General features: G+C 54.2%; 6 protein-coding genes across 6 annotated transcripts; 3 read left to right on the forward strand and 3 right to left on the reverse strand.

Annotated features, from left to right (window-relative positions):
• Positions 1 to 21: 21 nt before the first annotated feature.
• On the forward strand, positions 22 to 1,869 carry BZA05DRAFT_439383 (uncharacterized protein; the record flags this gene model as incomplete). The annotated part of the gene is made up of 2 exons (XM_051486533.1): positions 22 to 910; positions 967 to 1,869. Exons 1-2 carry the CDS (start codon positions 71 to 73, stop codon positions 1,867 to 1,869), a joined length of 1,743 nt encoding a protein of 580 aa, XP_051335320.1. The 5' UTR covers positions 22 to 70.
• A 1,417-nt stretch (positions 1,870 to 3,286) lies between these two features.
• Positions 3,287 to 4,332, reverse strand: BZA05DRAFT_411621 (uncharacterized protein). The gene is made up of 3 exons (XM_051485014.1): positions 4,010 to 4,332; positions 3,774 to 3,938; positions 3,287 to 3,649 (listed from the first exon to the last, which is right to left on the reverse strand). Exons 1-3 carry the CDS (start codon positions 4,115 to 4,117, stop codon positions 3,536 to 3,538), a joined length of 387 nt encoding a protein of 128 aa, XP_051335321.1. The 5' UTR covers positions 4,118 to 4,332; the 3' UTR covers positions 3,287 to 3,535.
• Positions 4,333 to 9,459: 5,127 nt separating this feature from the next.
• BZA05DRAFT_411626 (uncharacterized protein) lies at positions 9,460 to 11,541 on the forward strand. Its single transcript, XM_051485015.1, has 5 exons — positions 9,460 to 9,542; positions 9,634 to 10,063; positions 10,148 to 10,368; positions 10,443 to 10,871; positions 10,933 to 11,541. The coding sequence occupies exons 2-5, from the start codon at positions 9,713 to 9,715 to the stop codon at positions 11,102 to 11,104; spliced, it is 1,173 nt and encodes a 390-aa protein (XP_051335322.1). The 5' UTR covers positions 9,460 to 9,542; positions 9,634 to 9,712; the 3' UTR covers positions 11,105 to 11,541.
• Positions 11,542 to 11,930: 389 nt separating this feature from the next.
• On the reverse strand, positions 11,931 to 12,780 carry BZA05DRAFT_411632 (ribosomal protein S28e). The gene is made up of 3 exons (XM_051485016.1): positions 12,666 to 12,780; positions 12,523 to 12,600; positions 11,931 to 12,394 (listed from the first exon to the last, which is right to left on the reverse strand). The coding sequence occupies exons 2-3, from the start codon at positions 12,581 to 12,583 to the stop codon at positions 12,249 to 12,251; spliced, it is 207 nt and encodes a 68-aa protein (XP_051335323.1). The 5' UTR covers positions 12,584 to 12,600; positions 12,666 to 12,780; the 3' UTR covers positions 11,931 to 12,248.
• On the forward strand, positions 12,781 to 15,068 carry BZA05DRAFT_411636 (adenylate cyclase associated N terminal-domain-containing protein). Its single transcript, XM_051485017.1, has 4 exons — positions 12,781 to 13,190; positions 13,271 to 13,544; positions 13,614 to 13,927; positions 13,990 to 15,068. Exons 1-4 carry the CDS (start codon positions 13,144 to 13,146, stop codon positions 14,936 to 14,938), a joined length of 1,584 nt encoding a protein of 527 aa, XP_051335324.1. The 5' UTR covers positions 12,781 to 13,143; the 3' UTR covers positions 14,939 to 15,068.
• Positions 15,069 to 15,949: 881 nt separating this feature from the next.
• BZA05DRAFT_189281 (uncharacterized protein) lies at positions 15,950 to 19,562 on the reverse strand. The gene is made up of 5 exons (XM_051479392.1): positions 18,890 to 19,562; positions 18,559 to 18,825; positions 18,237 to 18,482; positions 17,074 to 18,180; positions 15,950 to 17,009 (listed from the first exon to the last, which is right to left on the reverse strand). Exons 1-5 carry the CDS (start codon positions 19,418 to 19,420, stop codon positions 16,368 to 16,370), a joined length of 2,793 nt encoding a protein of 930 aa, XP_051335325.1. The 5' UTR covers positions 19,421 to 19,562; the 3' UTR covers positions 15,950 to 16,367.
• Positions 19,563 to 20,566: the final 1,004 nt, after the last annotated feature.

Below are 20,566 nucleotides of genomic sequence, written 5' to 3' on the forward strand. Positions count from 1 at the left end.
TTTGTAGCCCCGCAGTCGAAGTGACCCTCCCGCACGCCCGCATGGACCCGTGCCGACCTCGCACATCCCCATGCGACCCCCACGACGACTCCTCATCCAGGCGGACGGGCTGCGGCGATGCCTCTGCCCCCGCCTAAACGACGTCGCCCTCTCACGGAGCCTCCTCACGTCCCCTCGCAACCTTTCCTCCGCTGCGGCCGCGGCCATCGTCACGCCCCCGGTCGACCCGCCGCCCGTGTACGCCGCCCCTCCGCGCGCACCCACGCACTCCCGGCCCACGCCTGTACCACCCACCGCGCTCCCGCCCCTCGAGCAGATATCTCGCCTCGCCTCTCGGCGCTCGCCTGCTGTATTCTCGACCGCATCCTTGCTCGTAGCCTCGGGCGCGCTCGCGCCGTCTCTGCGTCTGTACGAGATCCTTATCGGCGCGTGCGTAGTGGGGGGGCATGGGGTATCGCTGCAGGCGACGGCGTTCTCGCTGCTGGACGACATGTGTGCGCGCGGCATCGTGCCGAACGCGAATGTCTACACCATGCTACTGCGGCTCCTGGCTAGGAGTACGGACTATGTACGCCGCGCTAGAGTGCTCGAGCTTATGCAGCAGAGGTGGTTTGAGGTGGGCGAGCAGGCGTGGGGGTGGGTGGTGCTGGGGTACCTCAAGGATTGTCAAGTAGAGATTGCGCTCGAGATGGTGGTTGAGAGGGAGGAGCGCGGGTGGGAGGTTGGACGCTGGGTCTATAAGGCGCTTGTTAAGAGGTTGGTGGAGTTGGGCGAGGTGCAGGAGGCTCTGAGAGTGCTCAGGAGGATTGAGGGGGAGTTTGGCGGGCTGGTCTGGCAGGGTGTTATGAGACCTGAGGGGAGGAGCAGAATGTGGTGGGAGCTCCTGGTCAAGGGCGCAAAGGATATGAATGTGTGTACTCCGTCTGGGGGATGCTGGTGGTGGTGGTATGGTGGCTAACTGGTCAGATCGAAGTGACGCGCTACGTCTGGTACAAAGCCCTCGTGCACGAAGCGCCACTGCCGATGTTCACGCCCTCCCTCGGCGATTGCAACCTGGTGCTGAACTGCGCAGCGCGGCACTCCGACGCCTCCCTCGCCGCGGACGTCCTCCGCGTGCTCACCGAAGAAGGCCTCCCGCTCAGCGAGCACCACTACGCCTCACTCCTCGAAGCGACAGCCAGCAACTCCCCGACCAAATGCTTCAGCATCCTCTCGCACATGCGGTCGATCGGTCTCCCCCCAACCGCTTTCACCGCGCAGCCGCTCGTCTTGCACCTCTCCCAAACCAAATCCGCCACCGACGCCGCATCCACCTCGCTGCTCGACCTCGGGGGAACAGCGGACCTCGCCGCAGTCGAATCTGTTCTCGCCGCGTACTGCGCGCTCGGCGAGCTCGACGCGGCGTTCGACGTGTACACCACGATCGCGCAGCTGACCTCTGCCATGCCCACAACTCACACCTTCAACATCCTCCTCGCCGGCTGCGCCGCCGCCGGCGAGAAGGCACTCGCCCTCTACACGCTCGCGGAAATGCGCGGGATGCAGGTGCCGCCTGATCAGGAGTCGTATGATGCTATGGTGCGTGTATGCGTCAATGCGTGTGAGCCTGACGCTGAGGGGGTGGAGCGACCGTGGGACGATGATGTCTGGACCTGGCTGGAGGCAATGAAGCTCAAGCGCTGGAGGCTACGGAGGAAGTCGTATGAGCTCTTGGCGATCGGCTGTGCGAAGAGGGGCGATGAGAGGGCGGTGAAGGTGGTTGAGGAGCTGGCGAGGATACATCCGGTCGGAAAGGTCGATGCGCTGAGGGCGGAGGTGGGGAGGAAGCTTGTGTGGGTGAAGGGGAGGGAGGGGAGGGAGGGGAGGTAGATAGACTGTAGATACCATAGAGAGTGGAGATATCCGGATAGTGACGAAAACAGCTAAACTGGCTGAGAATGTGCCCACCTAAGTACCTACTGCGAGAGTGCGAGAGTGCTTACATACCGTCCATCGCCCGTACATACCCTCGCCTTCCAAGTTCCGTCTACGGTGCGCAGTTACGTTTCTCGCAGACGAGTGTGTTCCTATGAATAGTCCACTAGCCGTTCGGAGGACCGGTGATGGGTGCTTCGAACATTCGGTGCTTGGAATATTCGGTGCGGTAGCGAGTCCAAGTTTGGTTTTCTTTCTCTCTCTCTCTCTCTTGTACCCGTAGCTCCTAGGCCTCAAGACACCGCTTCACTCCATCTCGATTGTTCCAGTGAATCATCACCACCACCACGAGTCCTTCCAACATCTTACTCGTCAGATTCACCCGTCACATTCACGTAGTGAATTGAATGAACTCCAAGCCTCTGGGTCTTTGGTTTGGCCGACGGTGAAGCCTGAAGACCCAGGGGCATGAGCGATCAAATGTGGCACCCAGCCTGCGACGACGTCCTGCGTCGGAGATAGTCCCTCAAGCTACATACCGCTCCTACTACGCGCGGAGTTATGGTAGGTAGGATAGTAGGACAGTATTCGGTGCAGTGATCATGGAATATCACTCGCCAAATGTCATCTTTTGGAGGTTGGAGAATCTACTACCTAGTATGTCTGGAGGAGCTCATTACTACTATAGTACTCCTCTGCGGATGGAAGACGGACCAGACTCCAGAGCTAGCAAGCTGTCTATTGGCCAAAGCAAGACGTATTTCGATTTGGGCACATCACATCACATCGCACCTCCCGCTTCACATTGCACCTCGAGCAAACAATTCTCTGTGCGCAAATTACGCAAATGCTACAAAATCCAAACGTCCAACTCCGACACTGTAATTTCCATTTTTACCGTAACTTCGGTCACTGTCGAGAAGCGAGTGAGATCGTGTGCCGGACGCATTTGGGAGGGGGGTGCGGAGGTATGCTGGTTTGGAAGTTGGACCAGAGTTCCGAAATCCGTATTCACGCGGGAGGGCGTCGTGATTTTGAGGTGTTCACTGCTTGGACGGGACGCTTCGCTGTTCTGACTCTTCCAAGCCTCAAGCCGAGTTAGATGGATGGGATGGGCGTTTCTTAGTCACATTGAGATTTGCTTAGCTACTGGTACAGAATACTCCGATACTCGTATGGGGCTCAATGGCGGGCAGCAGGATACATTGTACTAGTACATACCGGTATATGCGTAACCTGACTACGGCTCGAGGGCTTATTCGCTCGCTCGCTGCCAGATGAGCAACTGCCAACAGCCAACTGGATGATATCGAGGTTATATCATTATCATATATGAGCATTATACGCGTGTGAGCATCCAAAGATCCTCATTCTGCATGGCCAATGCAATTAAATTCATCAAAAACTAAACAATAGGTACCTAAGTCGATAACAAAAGAATGGACATATAGTCATAACCGCTCACCCTCCCCTCCCCCTCACTCTCCACTGGTAACCCTCAATCTCTCTGCCAATAGCCCCTCCCCTGGTTCCCTCCCTTCCTCCCTCCCAATATCCCACTCCATTTCCTTCACCGCCAACACTACCAGTCTCACTGTTTACCTTGCCCAAGCCCTACCACCTACTGCTGCACCAACTTCCCATCCTCACACCTATACTGACTGAGGTTATAGCACGCAGTGCCACACACATTCGGGAAGCCAACTGGGCAGAGAAAGTAATTGACGCAGACATACTTTTTTTTTGCACCCCCCACATTAGCCCCGCCCATTCCATCTCCCCATCTCCCCGCCTATCTCTCCCCTCATCTCTCCCCCTCCATCACTTTCTCTCATCTCTCGGGGGAAGGAGGTACTCACAGAGTTCTTATCAAACACCTGCCCGTTGCACACGCCGACGGGCCGCAGCTCGCCATTGACGCAGGAGTAGTTCGAAGGGTCGAAGCACGCGACGCCGCATGGCTGGTAGATCACCCCGTGCAGGATCGGGCATAGGAGGTTGTTGTTTTGGGGATAGCAGGTGTACTATGCTGTGTTAGCTGGGCATCAAGAGGAGGGGGGGGGAAGGGGAGGGGGGGATGATGGGGGGGGCGGACTTTGTCGATTTCGTATGGCTGCGTGCCGCACATCCTCACTGGGGCTGCGGAGGCGGTGATCGCGACGAAGAGGAGGGTGAGGAGGGTGGTGAAGGTGGTGAACTGCATTTTGGCTGGCTGGCTGGCTGGCTGGCTGGCTGGATGGATGGATGGATGGATGAAGTGCGGATGGGTGGTGATCTGGAGACTGGATCTGCTGCTGGATCTGGACTCTGGTGCTTTGAGCTGGTGGATGAAGCTGAAGCTGAAGGGGAGGATTGGGCGGGTTTTTATATTCCCCAGATTCTCCCACCAGGGCGTGAGAGCTCATGATAGCCTGAGGCCTCATCACCACTGTAACCACGCCCGATGAACATAGGTAACGTTACCATCACACCACAGCCTAGACATGCTGTTTTCAACCTACCTCCTCGTATCGAAAGATCCGTACGTTCCCATAGCTAGCTACAGCAGCTCGTATGGAAAGCCTCGAAAGCGAGTCAATCGTACATACACGATACATACAGGTACATATCAGTGATCGTGAGAGTTGAGAAGTACTCCTATGACGTAAGAAGATCTCGTATTCATTTTCACCTGTTTGCCGAGACCATGGAAATCGCGGCACGGTGCGTCGGATCGTGGGACGGCGGGAGTTGGCCGCTGAATCGATGTCTCTTTAGAGAGAAACATTTGTCTCTGAATACGCAGGTTGAGGTAACTGGCGTCGACAGGATACAGTAGCAGCTGAAAACTGAACCCTTCGGCTTCAGCTTCCCCATAAAAGGCCAATGGGGATCGCTCCAGATAACAAGACATGAACACCAGGAATAACGGCACCGCACCGCATCATAATATCATATTCACGATTCACGATCATATTCACGAACACGTGAGGTCTCAAGTCAATCGCGCGTCCAAAAATAGAGTGAAAGAGCGGAGAACCCTGTAGATCAATCATCACCAGAACTATGTACCTACGTAGTACTTGCACAGGTCGAACGATTCTACCCCAGATCCGCCCAACTACTGGCCCGTTTTTTGGGCACGTAGTGTACCGTAACCCGTTGCACATACCCAAACGGAAGATGCATAGGTAGCAATCATAGGTAGCAATCATAGGTAGCAATCAAGCCACGGCTGTTGGCGGATACCTGCCTATACATGTATTGCACAAGTACAAAGCCCGTCCTCCCGCGATGTGGTCGCCGACCCGACAGGGCTGATGGGAGGACCGGTATATATAGTACATACCTTGTACATAGGTACGAGCGGGAAGAGGTGGGGGAATGGGAGAGGGGAGGGGGGAGGGGGGGGGAGGGGCACGACAGGTTTTTGCGGGTTGGACTGGGAGGTAGTTACTCGGGTTCGTCTACGGCCTTCCGCCGGCGCCTGTGTGTTAAGCCGTCGGTCCGCCCGTCGGTCCATCCGCTCGATCGATATCCTTCACGAATCACGCTTGGTTTCCATACTTATCTCTGCACACGTACCCAGACGTTTTTTCTTTTCCACCTGTATACTTCGCCTCTCGCTCGCGAAAACGACGAGACTTTTACCTATTTTATTTTTGGCCCTTCCACATCCGAGCTCTGCCGGCCCCCCACTACCCAGGGGGGCTTTCACCTTACCAGTCTCCGCGGAACTTCTGATGAGCCTCGGCCACTGGCCAGGACTGGCCGCTGCTGCCGTCACATGGAATCACGAACTGGCGAATCATCTCTCGCTGAACAAAAGCTTGTGTTCGACGACGAATCGACGTTCGTACCCGCATCTGGATTCTGCTCTGGCGGCGCTTCTGAGTCCTGGCCAGTCAGTGTCGAGATATTGGGATGAGCTGGCTGCTGGCCGCTGGCGCAGGAACGTATGTAGGTAGGGAGGTAGGGCTGGATGTGATTCGCTGGAGGGTACCAGTATGTAGGTATGTACGAGTGCTCTAGAGTAACGTTAGCTGAGGCCAGGAACGAGCGGTATGTAACGTGGACTGAGGCCAGGAACATGGTGGGCACTGCGCAGTGGGCACTGGCCACTGGACAGTGGAGTGACGAGTATGGGGAGTGCTGGTACAAGAATAGAACTATGATAGAGTGGTGGGCTGTTTAGCGAACGAGCGAGGTACTATGTACCATGTATATACTATGGTGGTCGATCACCACAAGGCAAACGCATGGACGAGCAGATGAGCAGATGAGCAGACGAGCAGAGTCTAGACGAGCAGACGACTCGGCCGGGGAGAATGGAGAGCAGAGGTAAAGTCTCGGAGCATGCTCGATTGCCAAGTTATTAAGTTGTCTGACTTTTCTATTTTTCTATTTTTGACTGACCATGGATTGCATGCGCCGCCAAGTTGTCGGAATTCTCACTGCCCGTCGAGATCACCACCGAGCGAGTGACCGCGCCATGATACTCGTCGACAACTACCATATGAACTCCACTTACCATCTATCGGGGGTATGTAGGTGAGCACCCAGAGTAACCGAAGAGCGTAAGCACCAAAGTCTCTAGCGCCGGGAAGGGCCTAGTCCGCGCACTACTGGCAGATAGTTACTCTACGGTACTCCGCAGTCGGAGTCTGCAGTCGGCAGATTCCCCGGAGGTGAGATGGGTGAGATGGGCACGGTCCGGGGGTCGGCATGTTTGAGGTGGACGCAGAATTCTCCATCGGGCCTACGGATTTCGAGGATTAGGATGTCATACGGATCACTGCCGCGTGCCTCTCGCAATTGCATGCTGGCATGCCGCATGCAATCAGCCCATCATTCCCGGTAATCATCATCAGCACATGGTACCTATCCCCACAGCACTTCCTTCCTGAATCACGGATCCCGGCCATCGCCACTCCATGCCTGCTCCCGAGGTGCTCGTCCGTCAGATCGCCAATTGCGAGACGGACACTGACTTGGCCGACGTGGCATGGCGAGGATACCGGGTTCTATGGAGACAGCCCCCCCCTTTCAATAGCGATACCGTATGTACACTGCATACCTATAGTACCGGAAGTCGGAATTTTCGGAGTTTTTGTGGTGTCGTCGGAACTCCACTGGGGACAGAGTCGGATCCCAAAGGTCGAAGCACGGACATCCGCACCGAGTCGAGGGTTGCTATAGTTGAACGCATGTCTACTATGTGCATACTATATCTACATATACACCACCAGCATCCTCGGACAACGGCCAGAACGGATCGGCGTTTGTTGTGAGCGTGTATCCCGAGTCCTCCCACCTTCCAGAAGCGCAGTCTGGCCGCCGCCGCAACGCCTCGCAGGCGCCACGCGCAGACTTCAAAGCTCCACTCCGCACTCCGCAGTGCGCAGATGCAAGTCTGAGTGAGCATCTGAGCGTGTATATATAACGGCGATATTGATCTTCACTTGCCGGTGTTGCTGTTATTGCTGTTGCTGTTGTTGTCGCGGCTAGTTACAGGTGTAAGCCTCCGCACGGCGCAGACAGACCGCATCGTGCGAGACTCGAGAGTGTGAGCGATCATCCTTGCTAGTGAATAGATCCAAGTGCCTGAAATTAACGGCGGAGTGCAGTTCGCGGTTTCGACGAGACCACCTACAACATGGATATCCTACATACCGTATGTATCTGCTTGGGTAGAATACATACTCCATCGGCTCCGTTTCCCCCCACATCGTATACTGCTAACTTATAGATGTCTATCTTAACCCACCCCACACCCCCCAAGGTCTATCTGTAGACGGAAACACCGCTCACCGGCGAATAATGGATTCTGAATCAAGGGATGCTTCTGCTTCCTGGCCGAGCCCCGCAGTTAGCGAAGGCCAAGGATAGGCACGGACGGTGCGCTAGTTGCTAGTTACTTTGGATTCTGGAGTCTGACCTACCCTACACACCCTTGCCGTCACGACTGAGCTTCTCCATACGGAACAAATATCTATCTTCATACTACGGTACTGCCATGATACCTATGGTGTTCTAGGGGGGTGAGTGTTGGTGGGTTTACATAGCCCTTATCTTGTCTTCTGTAGCGGACGTATGTAGCAACAACCCGCAGGGCCTCTGGCTTCCATCTCGATTCTCCACTGTGATTTCTGCCGACAGGCGCCACCTACCTACATACCGGTACCTCTGCTATGATGGACGGTTGACGGAGTGGCCCTCATGCTTCGGACTCGAATCACAGTGCGTACCTGGGTAGGTACCTACCTCATACCTAGGGAAAACGGCCAGCCGAACGAAATGTTGCTTGGACGTTGATATGGAGTCCGGATGAGACACGTGAGGTGCGGCGTGGGGCCGCCCCCACATTCCAGGACCCTTCGCCCGCCGTTAGAGTTAACTAGTCCCAAGCTAACCCGCACGGTAACTAGCCAAAAGCCCTTCTGCAATCGTCCTGTACCTACACACCGCTATGTATTCACATCGCCTTCGGAGATCGGAGATATCGATATATCTTCAGACTCTTCGGCGCTCGTCAACCCCCCACACATACACACACGCACACTCACATCTGCCTACCTACATATCTCCTGCCTATGTACCCCCCCAACATCCAGCTGGAACACGTTATCTCCAAGCGAGAGTGCACGCGAGATAGGTACGGTACTGATGCTCCTGTGTATGTACGTAGTGCACATTATACTCTACTAGTACTTAAGCGAGTTGTCGCGTGGATTTGTTACCTTCGCTCCTCGTCGAGGGGGGGGTGCAAGTGAAGGGAAGGGAAGGGAGCTTAGGGACAGGAAGGCGTTGGTTGGTGCGTCAGTCAGTCGGTTGGTCGGTCGGTTTGAGGGGATGGCTACCATACTAGTACCTACATCCTAAATAAGACATCGCGGGCCAGGCCGTTCTCCGAAAAGGTCTCAGGAGCGATGACGGCCTCTGGTTGGTCGGATCTGACGACAATCCTGGGGTGGGGAGGGGAACCATCGTCTGCCGCCGGTACTGACCGGCCCCCATCCATCCATCCATCCATCTGGATTGATAACAGGGGATATATGGAATATATTAATCGACAAGCTCGGCCATTTCTTCTAGTGTAAATAGTGGCCATGGGTGAGTTGCCCCCGGCCGCGGCCACCATGTTTCCTCCCCTACTAGATACCCCCGCCGCCCCCGCCGTAGCCCCCATGATATGATATGATGGATGGGCTTTTGGAACGAGCTGCGAGAAAGTGGGGATCAGCCATGGGCCTGGGGAGGGATGAAGGGATTTCGAGGTGACCATGCTTCGTACCCAAGTACGTACATACTCTATCTATTCTGCTATTAGCTAGAGCACAAAGGTGAGAGGAGGAGGATGAGGGGGGAGGCCCCAACTGAACTGGGAAAACTGGACGGAATATCCCACGGCCTCGGAGCCATATGTGTGTTCTGCTATGTACAGCCGGTAGACGTGTAGCTATAGTGGTAGCGGCAGTAGTAGTAGTAGCGCTGGTAAGAATTGGCACGCAGGCACGCAGAACAGCCAGTAGTCCTGGTCCAGACTGGATGCTTGGGTTTCGTCCTTAAAGGGACAATGCCCTCATAACGGATCCATGCTTGGGTTCTTGCTTCTTTCTCGGAACCAAAGATCAAGTGCGATAACATGCGTGAGTTCCCGGTTTCCTACATATCTCGTTGGTCACCTACCGCACTTCACGAAAGGGCATATGCTGACATCGACCTCCCCTCGTTTTAAAGCATCAGTGCATGCAATTTCGCCGGTCTGAGTGGCGGTATAGAAACCTTCTCTCTCCTTCGCACTTAGCTGCAACCTACGATGCCACGGCCCAACGACTTATACTACGACCGAGTCCAGCTGCCGATATTCCTCGGGCTGATCTGCCTGGTGTGGATTGTGGTGGGCGTGCGCCTATGGGTATTCCGAAAACACTACTGCGGATGGAGGACCTGGCGAGGACTCAGCACCGCGCTGACACTCCTGTCCGCCGTCATGTGCACGATCTATGTCGCCATGCTCGCGGGAAACTACTTCCTCAATGAACGCATCATCCGCATCCGCGACATTATCAGCCCTAATCCGGCAACTTATGAGATGGATCGGAAGCCAGAGTCTTATTCGGCCGCAGAGATACAAACAGTTATCGATGCTTCGGAGGAAATCTACATGGTATGTATCTACATCCATCCATCCATCCATCCGTCCATACGACATAGGTAGAGCAGCACTGACCCGATCTCCTGGCCAAAATAGCTCCAACTATGGCTTCGAATAACCCTCAGCATAGCCCTCTGGCTCGTCAAATTCGCATTCGTAGCGCTGTTCCTCGAGACGCGCGAGGCGCTCAGCCACCGCTGGCGCATAGTCCTGTACATTACCGCCGCCACCATTTCCGTCACCTTCGTCGTGGTGATCTGGACCGTGTGCAAAGACGTGATCCAAAGCTGGGTCCACCCCACCGTCGAAGACATCCTGTTCGTTCCCTTCCCCCCTTCCCCCATACCCCTCACAGACACAGACACAGACAGACTAACCCCCCCCCCCACAGCGGCGGCATCTACGTCAATGGCATCCGCTTCGTCGCGCTCGAAGCGGACAACGAATTCGTGCTTACAGCGGCAAACATCATCACGGACATCCTTTTGGTTCTGATCGCGTGTAAGACCGTGACCGCGTTGCACCGGCCGATCTCTGCGGCCTCACTGCTGTTCATCATGGTAGCGATCACCGTGTCCGTCGCAATCGGCCGGCTGATCCTGAACATCCTCACGATGAACGTCATGTTCTATTCCGACCACGCCACTATTCCCCTGCAGCTGCTGGCTGAGCTGGAAACGTTCTTTGCGGCTATCGTGTCTTGTCTGCCCGGGCTGAGGGTACTGCTGAGAAGCTCCGGAAATCAGCAGGAGGAGGAGTTTGTTGAGAATGAGGTTATTGTCCCGAGTCATGAGATGCTCGATATACGGGATTCCACGAGGTACGGACACACCTGCCCCCTAGAGACTTCATCGTATGTATTGTACTAACACACCACCCAGATTCTCCGAAGTAACAGACGCCAAATACAGCCACAGCCACGGGCATGGGCACGGGCACAGCCTGCACAGCCTGCACAGTCGGCCGGGCAGCGAAGACCCGTTCACCAACGCGAAGGCGCCGAGTTCGGGCAGCGGCTCGTATACCATTGCGAGGCAGGTGAGCATGGCCTAGCCTCATAGGAGGGAGGGAGGAATTGGACAACCCTTTTTTCACTTTCTTTTCTTTACCTTTTTACTTTTTACTTTTTTACTTTTTATTTTGATGTAATCACGAACGCTGTATGAACAGAACATGTTCCGCAACGACTTTACCCAGCCATCAGGGTCTGCAATACGATGGATAATTTGGATAGATTTTTTCTGAGCTCTATGTATGCACTCTCTGCATAATCCTGTTGAGTTTCGGAGGGAACTCCGATGATTGGGGGCGGGGGGGATAGATCTCGCGGAAAACCGAGGCCGCCCGCAGTGCGCACGGACTGGACCGTTGGGCTAGAGAGGCGCAGAAATGTGGTCCCGAACGAAGGCGGCGCGGGTGAGAGATCGTGAATGGCAGGTATCACATGCTGAGAGCAGGACAAGCCTCCAGGGCTGCTCATTTACACAGATATTATATATGCATATAAATTCAAGCCGCAATGTTCTGCGATAGCTACTCGAGTTGGAAAGCGTTGAGTGACAAGCTGTGAGTTGGCATCACATGCCGAGAAGCGCAAGTGTGGCTACGGAGGTCACGAGACACTCGGATCCAAATAAACTGTGGGCTGCGTCATATAGTCCGAGTAAGCATCTGAACACGAGACGAGCTTCTTCGTAGATATCGATTTCTCCTTGCTGCAGCTTCCGTCGGGGACCTCCGGTACACACATATATCACGGCAATTATGGTTTCGATATCTGTCGTCGAGCTCCGTGGATGCAGGCATGCAGATCTCCATACCGCGGGTTGCGACTGTTCGCCTCGCCGTTCGTGGAGCGAGCTTCACATAGCTCCTTGCTGATCGTGGACGCGCGTGAGTGTGTATTTTGCATTATCCAACCCCAAATTCCACCTTGCGCGCCCAGAAAATCAGAAAAAGGAATGAACACCAGTATCGCAACAGCCAGCCAGCATTCGTAGTAGAAGGAAGATGGTAATATGGTGGGGAAGTGATCCGTTTTTTTGCAATTACGGAACCAGAGAATGACATGTGTTGGGGTGAAAAAACAGCAGCAGCGCAACCTTTCCCCCCCACTTTTCATAATCACCATTCCCCCTTGCCCCATCCCTACAACGATCCTCCTCCTCAACAGATGCCCATTTTTTGTTTGCGCCGTTTATCGCAGTCTGCGGGCCTCGCGCTCGGACTCGAGGAGGCACAGGATGTCGTGCTCGCGGACGGGTCCCTTGACGTTACGGATGATCGATCGGGTCGTGTCGTCGAGGAACACAACGCGGACCTGGGTCACTCCTCCACGGGATCCTGAGGGTCGAAGTCTCAGCAATCATTCTCTCCTGCAGTTGCAACCCAATTCCACCGCCATTCCACCATTCCCATCTCCAGCTCCATTCCCATCTCCGTTTACCGTCGGGGTGAGGGATAACGCGTACCGGTACGTCCGAGGACCTTCGAAACCTTGACAAGCTTAACGGCGACCTTGGTTGACTCCATGTTGATTTATTGTAGATCTGCTTGCAGCACTCAAAATATCAGCTGAAACGCCTTTCAATTTCGCGAGCGATTCGGCACGTACGCGGAAGTACCGGAAATTGGGCGTAGGGCGGGTGGGGCGCGGAAAGTCGTTCGTCGTTAGGCGGGTCGTCGTCGTTTTTTCGTGTGGGTCTCAACTTGATAGTACTAACGGTGGGTGTTGAAGATTGTGAGGCTGGGCACTGTGCGTTGGTGCCGGACTGTTGATTTGTGCGGTGCGGGCTAGGGTTGCGGACCTAATCTCTGTCAACGACTAAATGTGGTTAGTTTATCGCTATCATTCGAAATATAGATAATTGAGTGAGAAAAGCCGTGTGGAGCATCTCAATGTTACTTAAATTCGAGCGGGGTAGAGTTTGGGGGGCGATGTGTATTATATTGTTTCGTGATGTCGAGCTGGAGATCTAGATGGCGGGGGTGCTCTATTCCGCCCATACCTCACCGCAGCTCAGGAGAAGCTCACATCATCGCCCGCTCGCCCACCCTGCACCGCAATCTCCCTAAGCTCCAAACTCGCCCGGATGGCTCAGCCAAATCAGATGAACAACCTCACGACACTGATCAAACGGTACGTCGAGAAAACATAGCTCCCATCTAGCTCTCTACCCCGTGTGCGACGTGTGTTGACATCTCCATTTCGCGCCGTAGGCTTGAAGCCGCGACTTCACGTCTGGAGGATCTAGCCACGGTAGCTCCACCGGGCAGCAGCGCTTCCTCCGCCATCGTTCCGGCGCCAGTACCATCAGCAGCATCAGCTGGATTGATTTCCTCCCTGCCCGCCTCAGCTTCCGCGGCTGCCGCTCCTCTGCCCCTGCCGGAGGAGCTGCCGGCTTCGGTTGAAGATTTCAATGAGATCATCGATGGCGAGGTCGCGAAGTACGTCAAGCTCAGCAAAGGTCTCGGAGGGTTGATCGAGGAGCAGGTATACCATTCCTCCACTCTACTGTAGATAGCTCCATGTTCAACTAGCTAATCTCCCCCGCGCACACAGAGCAGAGCTGTCGAAGAATGTTTCTCCGAGCAACGCAAATTCCTAATAATCACGACGAAAGCGAAGAAGCCCGAAGCGTCCTCTAAACTCTTCATGGATCTCCTGTCCGGAATGCAAGTGGAGATGACAAAGGTCACCAACATCCGCGAGAACCACCGCGCATCCCCGTTTCTTAACCATCTGTCTACCGTCAGCGAGGGAATCCCTTCGCTCGCATGGGTCACCTATGATACCAAGCCCGCGAAGTTCATCAATGAGATGGTCGGCGCGGCAAGATTCTACGGTGATCGCGTGCTTAGGGAGTACAAGGAGAAGTGCGTGGCTCGAGCGGGACGGGGTGGAACGAATCTAAGTGCTGACATTATGCCGCCCATAGGAGTCCCGAAATGGTCGAATGGGTCCGATCCTACTACGCCGTCCTCACAGCACTGGAAGAGTATGTGAAGAGGCACCACCCGATGGGTGTAACCTGGAACGCGAAGGGCATCGATGCGGGTGAAGCTCTCGCGGCCAGCAAAACCGCCACCGCAGCACCCAGCTTCGTTCCCAGCGGCCCACCACCTCCACCCCCGCCCCCGGGCCCGCCACCAATCCTGTCTCTCGACGGCCCTCCAACCCCCGCCCCCTCGGGCGGTGACATTGGCAGCGTCTTCGATGAGCTCAACCGCGGCTCCGCCGTGACCGCCGGCCTCAAAAAGGTCGACAAATCCCAGATGACCCACAAGAACCCCGACCTGCGCGTGTCATCCACCGTTCCTGCGCGTCGCGACTCTTCCGGCAGTCTCCGCGGTAAATCCCCGGCGCCGCCTACACGAGCCAAACCTGCGTCCCTCACCAAGAAGAAGCCCGGCAAGCTCGAGCTCGAAGGAAACAAGTGGATTGTCGAGTACTTCGAGAACGAGCAGGGCCTGGTCATCTCCGAGACGGAACTGAACCAATCCGTGTTCCTCTTCCGCTGCAAAAACACCACGGTCCAGATCAAGGGGAAGGTCAACACCATCACCATGAACGAATGCAGCAAGACGAACGTCGTCGCCGACGCCCTCGTCTCCGGCATCGACGTGATCAAATCCAACTCCTTCGCCATCCAGGTCCTGCAAAAGATCCCAACCGTACAACTCGACCAGTGCGATGGCGGCACCATCTACGTCTCGGAGGAGAGCATGGATGTCGAGGTTTTCACGAGCAAGACGAGTAGTGTCAATGTTTACATCCCCGGCGCTGGCGATGACGGGGATTATGCGGAGCGTGCGGTGCCCGAACAGCTCAGACATACCATCAGGAATGGGCAGTTGGTTAGTGAGATCGTAGAGCACTCGGGCTAGCTAGTCGGTGTGCGTGTAATGTTGGGATGGACGGGTAGATGAATTGAGTAGACCGCAATTGAGCGTTTGCTATGCATGTTTGCATGTTCACTTTGTGGATATTGATATTGATGCCATACCATAATCTTATCTCATCTCTCCTAGTCGCATCTTCAAAGCTTTGGGCTATGTCACGGCGATCAAATAAGTCCTTCCCCAACTTCAGCGCTCAGCCTTCAAGCTAGCCAAAGCACCGGCGGCCTTGTGGTTCGGTTGGAAACAGTTCGCCTGTGCTTAGACGACTGTTGGCGGATGACATGAGGTGAGCGGGAAGCTGCTGACACGCCGACGAGCCAGAATCGGTACCGGTAGCAGTGATCACGGCCAAGAAGTCACCTAGGTAAAGCACCTCACCAAACACCACAACCGCCTCATCCCACAGGCCACAGCAGTACCGTAAAAAAACATTTCATTTCAATTCCATACACTCTTTCATGAATACTCATACTCATACTCATACTCGTACTCGTCACTCATCCCTCATCCCTCATCCAGCACCCCCTCCCCCGAAGCCAATCACGAAGGAAAAAAAACCATACACCAAAAACATTTGAAGCAGTAGCAAAAACGACAAAACACGAAGAAAAGCAAGAAACCATTTTATATCAACTCCAAGTCAACACGTAAGGAAAAAAAGAAAAAAGAAAAAGAAAAAGCTGTAGCCACTTGCAAGTCAGTCAGGCAGCCCACCACTACTAACAAAACTAGCCCACCAGCTAGCACAGGTAGCATCGAATCGAATCGAATCAAAATCAAAACATGAAAACATTTGTACGCCAAACACACGGAACAAAACAGAACGAAAAGAGAAAACAAATCCCTCCCCCCCTCGAGCCTCGACCGTAACCTCACAACCTCAAAAGAGTGTGTGTAAAGGGAAGATATGGAAAAGGCAGTGAGAACGATGGATGGATGTTGGGTGGAATGGAAAAGTTCTAGGTATCGATAGAGGGAGAAGAAAACACTAACAAAGGGAGCAAAAAAAACACAAAGCTAGACACAGACAAAGACAACCACACGGACTTCTGTCGTTATCGAACTCTTCGACAATTGGTGTGGAAGGAATTTGAAGGGAAAAAAATGCGAAAAAATGCGAAAGAAAAGGAAACCACCTGGGTAACAAATCGAACTAATCAATCAAGGTATGTAGTATTAACGGTATGTGCAATGAAGTGAAAAGCAGTCAATATCTTTCCTCTACCCGGCAAAGCAGGCCACCGAGGCAGACACGAGCTCGAACAGACGAAAAACGGAACGAAATGTTGTTCGGAGAATCAACGCAGAGGGCAAGGTATGGTGGTATGTGATGGTAGCAAAGATGATGGCGGTAGGTATGGATGACGACGAAGTGGGTGAGAAACTGCGAATGACAACGAGACAACAACTAAACTCATGTCCGGGAATGTTGTGAAATCTTCTCCCAGTCTGAGTCCAAAGATCCGGCCCTGCTGTGGAATGACCCTCTGCTAGATGCGGAGCCAGCACTTCCAGGCGGTCCAGCGACAGAGTCCTGCCCTGATCCGCGTCTGCGGTCTCCATTGTAGAAAGCCGCTTCCATGTCACTCATCACTCTGCCGGGCTCGGCTTGTAACTTATCTCCGGTGATAGAGCCGGGCTCTCCCGAGAGAGAGAGTCTGCTTCCAGGCCTGTTGAGACCATCCTGCGAGCCGTTGGATGACGACTTCTGGAGGATTGCTGAACTGAAGAACGGAGCAAAATCTTCGAATGAATCCGATTTTGGCCGTGATAGCCGCCCTTGGATAACCTCCGTCTTGACGCCGCGCAGCGCAAGATAGTTGGTCAATGAGTCGATGGCGTCCTGCAGTCCACCCGCATCGTTCCGCGTATACGAGAACGTGATCTTTTGCTCCTTGATGGGGCTGTCCAGGTTTGCCTCTCCTACTTGCATCTGGATGCACATCCGATCCTTCGTGGGCTCTACGACTTCGCTAGTGAAACGCTCGTCAACCATGGCTGTAGCCAGTTCCGGTGACCATATTAACCGGATGTCGTGACTCTCCGGAACGAGTGCCTGTCATCTTTTCAGTATACTCGTAGATAACACAACGGCGCCCCAGCCAGAGGAAAGAACATACCAGAAGCCCCTCCTTAAAGTGGGGAACCTGCCACTCGGGTCCCTTGATGGTGACAGAATCACTGGCCATCTCCGTGCTGGGAAACGAAACACTACAACTCCATTTCTTCTCCAAAGCGTCAATGATGACTCGTTGCGCGACCATATTGCGATGGAACAACCGCGGAATCTCGACCGACTCAGTCACAATGTCAGCATCAACCTGCTGTACCATCTCCATGATCTCAGCCTTGACGAGCTCCAAATTTGCCGCATTCCGGGCTGGTGTCCGGCACACGACATTGTCCACCTTGAGATCCTCGTTCTCCACCTTGCCTGCTGTCCCCCGCTCCATCGCGTTGGAGAACTTGACGAAAACCGAGTACTTCTTCATGATCGTTTGGATGTGTTGACCACCCACGCCAATGATCCGCTTGTGGTAAGAGTCCGGAACGTGGAATGACATTGATGCTGGTAGCTCCTGCTCGACCAGTTCCAAGCCCACCTTGACATTGTCGTACTTCTGACCCACGACGTCGATGTAAAAATTGTATTCGCTGAAGCCATCGAACAGAATGTGGATGTTGGATTGGCCCATAATCTTATTAATCTTGCCGTTCTTCTTACCAGCCACAAACTCCTTGTGCTCGTTAGCAAGTTCGATTTTGACCCGCAATTGGTAGTTACTGCATCGGACGTAGTCAATTTCGTTGAGGAGCTCAAGGCACCGTCTCACAGCCCAGTCGGAGCCGACAATTTCGAAGTAGTTCTTGTTGAACGCCACGTCGGCACCGCTCTTGGTTGACAAGTCAATGAGGATCTGCTGGAACTCTGCCGGGGATGGGACACGGCGACCGCTGATTGTCGTCCGGTCGTCAATCATCCACCACGTCGAATCGTAATACTGTCCCGCGATCGACATTATCGCTCGCATGGTACGGTCGATCTGGAGAGTCTCCAGTCCCTGCACCCGCATGGAACTGTTGCCAGATCCGAGCACCGGCAAGCAAACATATGTGCCATTGGCCTCCATAATCTTCTTGATCTCGTCGAGGCGCTCCAGCAGCAAAAAGTCAATCTTGCGGTACGACATCTGCAGAGTCATTACGAATGCGTTCGCTTGGCAGGCCTACGGAAACGAGAAGTCAGAAGAGGGCACCACACGACAACCATAGTTCAACTTACCAGGGAACTCAGCATCTGCTCCGCTTTTGCAACATCGGCCTTGGTAGGACCAACAATGAAGATCTCGTCAGGATGCCGTCGTTGACACCCTCGCGGAAAGTAGCCATACACGCGCGGAAAAGGTGGAGGAAAGTAGACCGCCGTTCCAGTAGCGGACTCGATCTGCTTGACGTTCTTTCTCGAGCGACCGCACAGCACGCTATGTAGCGAAACTTCAACGTACATCGGCGAAACAATATTGCCAAGCTATACGGGGAAAGTCTGGTCAGAAACACCGATCACCGGGATCAAGGAACAATCAATATGCTGGGGTTGAACCCACAAGGTCATCGATCATGATGAGTATACGGGTCTTCGCATGCTCGACACTCTCGTAATCGCCGTATATTTTGACCCGCAGTCGCGTTGCCTGGCTCGCATCCACCTCCGGATCGCCAGCAGCGCTCGCCTTCGATTCCTCGGGCTTCATGACGAAGATGCCCGTTCCGGTATAGTTCGATATTTGTGTCAAGTGGTTCACGACCTTCGCACTGGGCTTTCCGTCGGCACCGTAGAATAGGTCATGATCGAGGTCAACACACGCCGCCCTCTACCGAAAAGAAACGTTAACAGAGTGGCGCGCAATAGGGATATCCGGAGGCGTGTTTTCTCACCAATGCAACCGGACACCGCGCAAGGAACAAAGATCTCAATTTTTCGATCGCGGTGCTGTCCGGCGCAGCAATCCAGACGCCAATAACGATATCACTCTTCGGCCTCTGAGTTTCAAAACTATGATCTGACGATCCGGGCCCGGTAGTACTCTGCGGCTCGGACACCGTTACGGACGCTTGGCAGCCACCGGGGCGGTCGTTAATCTCCTTACACAAGATCTCCAACTCCCGCACTACATTCTGGTAGAACGGCAATCTCCGTGGAACTGGGGGACACCCGTCCGGATGCAGCCAGTTGAGTTCGGCATTGCTGGTCAGAAGCAGTGTATCCTCTTTGCGCGGCGGTGGCGGTATCGACAGCTGGATACAGAACGAGTAGTGGTGGCCCGGAATCGCCGGAATGGTATCTAGGCTCGCATGAGGAGAAATTGACACGAATGACGACGAGGCTTGGATATGGGAATGCGCAAAGTTGTCGAAAACGGGCTTCGGAGGCAGGGCGTGGCCAGACGGCTGCGAAGAGTACATCATACGTCCCACGGGGGTGGTGGTGGTAGCCGTGCGGATAGTAGACGATTATTTCGGAGGCGAGTTTATAGGGTGTTCCGTCTCTTTCTCTATCTTTCCTCCTCTCTCTCTTGCGAGTTCGTTCGTAGGGGGAATGTTTCTGTTTTCGCCGTTTTTTCTTCTTCTTCTCTCGTTCGTTTCGTATCGTTGCGATGCGTGTATGCGTGAAGTAGTGTCGTCGTCGTGTGTTGTCCGAACTGGCGGTCTAAGGGTGCATCAAGATATGCCGACTATGTGTTGCTGATTGCCCTAGATTTTTTACCCGTAGATGTGGATTCCGGATTCCCTGTGGCGTCCTCTTTTCTCTATTCCGTTCGACAAGAAGAAAGTTGAAGTTTGCAGCCCGCCGAGCACGCAAATTGTGGTTGTTCGCTTCTCGTTTTTTTTTTGTCCGAGAGGGAGTTTTGGCAAGAGACGGGTTTGTTGGTGGTGGTGGTGAAGAGGGCGGTGGGCGGTGGGCGGTGGGCGGTGGTGGTAGTGGTAGTGGTGGTAGTGGTGGATGTGGTTGGTTGGGCTGGGTTGGGTTGTCGTCAGAGGGAAGTCGAGCGAGCAATCGGTGTGGGGGGGGGGGCGAGGAGCGCTGAGGCTCTTCGCTTTAATAAACGATGTTGCTTGCTGTTGGCGGCAAAATGCTTAGCCAAGCTTTCAATTGAAGAAGCGGGCCGAGATGGCACTTATGATAGTGATACGATAGAGGCAAGGGCAGGTACTGTGGTGTGTGTGCTTGATGGGCAATTACTCGATGATCACCAGCCGGATTGCTTGCTTAGGGCTCAAAGAATCGAATTGAACCAACCGATGGAGATGCCCGAGGCACGCAAAGTGTGGTGTGGAATCTACGCAGGGGAGCAGAGTCGGGTAGTGTCTCTGCGTATGCTGGATATATGCACTCAAACGGTGGAAGCCGTGGGCTGGAAGGTTGACGATATCTCGGTATATGGATCGAAATAGAAGGGAGTTGGCAGAGGATATCAAGCACAGAAAGAAGAGAAGAAGAAGAAGAAGAAGAAGAAGAAGCAGATAGACCAGAAGGATGTGGAAGAGGAGGGGGAGAAGGGAGGGGGAAGGCCACAAACAAACTTCACAACTGGACTCGAATGTATACGCATA

This window comes from Tricharina praecox (assembly GCF_024521635.1).
Source record: "Tricharina praecox strain CBS 144465 chromosome Unknown BZA05scaffold_36, whole genome shotgun sequence".
Lineage (NCBI taxonomy): Eukaryota > Fungi > Ascomycota > Pezizomycetes > Pezizales > Pyronemataceae > Tricharina > Tricharina praecox.

Bases quoted from the DNA above. Each gene is read 5' to 3' on its own strand.
- BZA05DRAFT_411621 (XM_051485014.1), bottom strand. From the start codon at position 4,117: ATGCAGTTCACCACCTTCACCACCCTCCTCACCCTCCTCTTCGTCGCG. The intron at 3,939-4,009 runs GTCCGCCCCCCC...AACACAGCATAG, and splicing joins AGCCATACGAAATCGACAAA to TACACCTGCTATCCCCAAAA. The intron at 3,650-3,773 runs GTGAGTACCTCC...GCAAAAAAAAAG, and splicing joins AGGTGTTTGATAAGAACTCT to TATGTCTGCGTCAATTACTT.
- BZA05DRAFT_411626 (XM_051485015.1), top strand. From the start codon at position 9,713: ATGCCACGGCCCAACGACTTATACTACGACCGAGTCCAGCTGCCGATA. The intron at 10,064-10,147 runs GTATGTATCTAC...TGGCCAAAATAG, and splicing joins CTTCGGAGGAAATCTACATG to CTCCAACTATGGCTTCGAAT. The intron at 10,872-10,932 runs GTACGGACACAC...CACACCACCCAG, and splicing joins GATATACGGGATTCCACGAG to ATTCTCCGAAGTAACAGACG.
- BZA05DRAFT_411632 (XM_051485016.1), bottom strand. From the start codon at position 12,583: ATGGAGTCAACCAAGGTCGCCGTTAAGCTTGTCAAGGTTTCGAAGGTC. The intron at 12,395-12,522 runs GTACGCGTTATC...TTCGACCCTCAG, and splicing joins GAAGGTCCTCGGACGTACCG to GATCCCGTGGAGGAGTGACC.
- BZA05DRAFT_411636 (XM_051485017.1), top strand. From the start codon at position 13,144: ATGGCTCAGCCAAATCAGATGAACAACCTCACGACACTGATCAAACG. The intron at 13,545-13,613 runs GTATACCATTCC...CCGCGCACACAG, and splicing joins GAGGGTTGATCGAGGAGCAG to AGCAGAGCTGTCGAAGAATG. The intron at 13,928-13,989 runs GTGCGTGGCTCG...TGCCGCCCATAG, and splicing joins CTTAGGGAGTACAAGGAGAA to GAGTCCCGAAATGGTCGAAT.
- BZA05DRAFT_189281 (XM_051479392.1), bottom strand. From the start codon at position 19,420: ATGATGTACTCTTCGCAGCCGTCTGGCCACGCCCTGCCTCCGAAGCCC. The intron at 18,181-18,236 runs GTAAGTTGAACT...TCGTTTCCGTAG, and splicing joins AGCAGATGCTGAGTTCCCTG to GCCTGCCAAGCGAACGCATT. The intron at 17,010-17,073 runs GTATGTTCTTTC...AAAAGATGACAG, and splicing joins ACTTTAAGGAGGGGCTTCTG to GCACTCGTTCCGGAGAGTCA.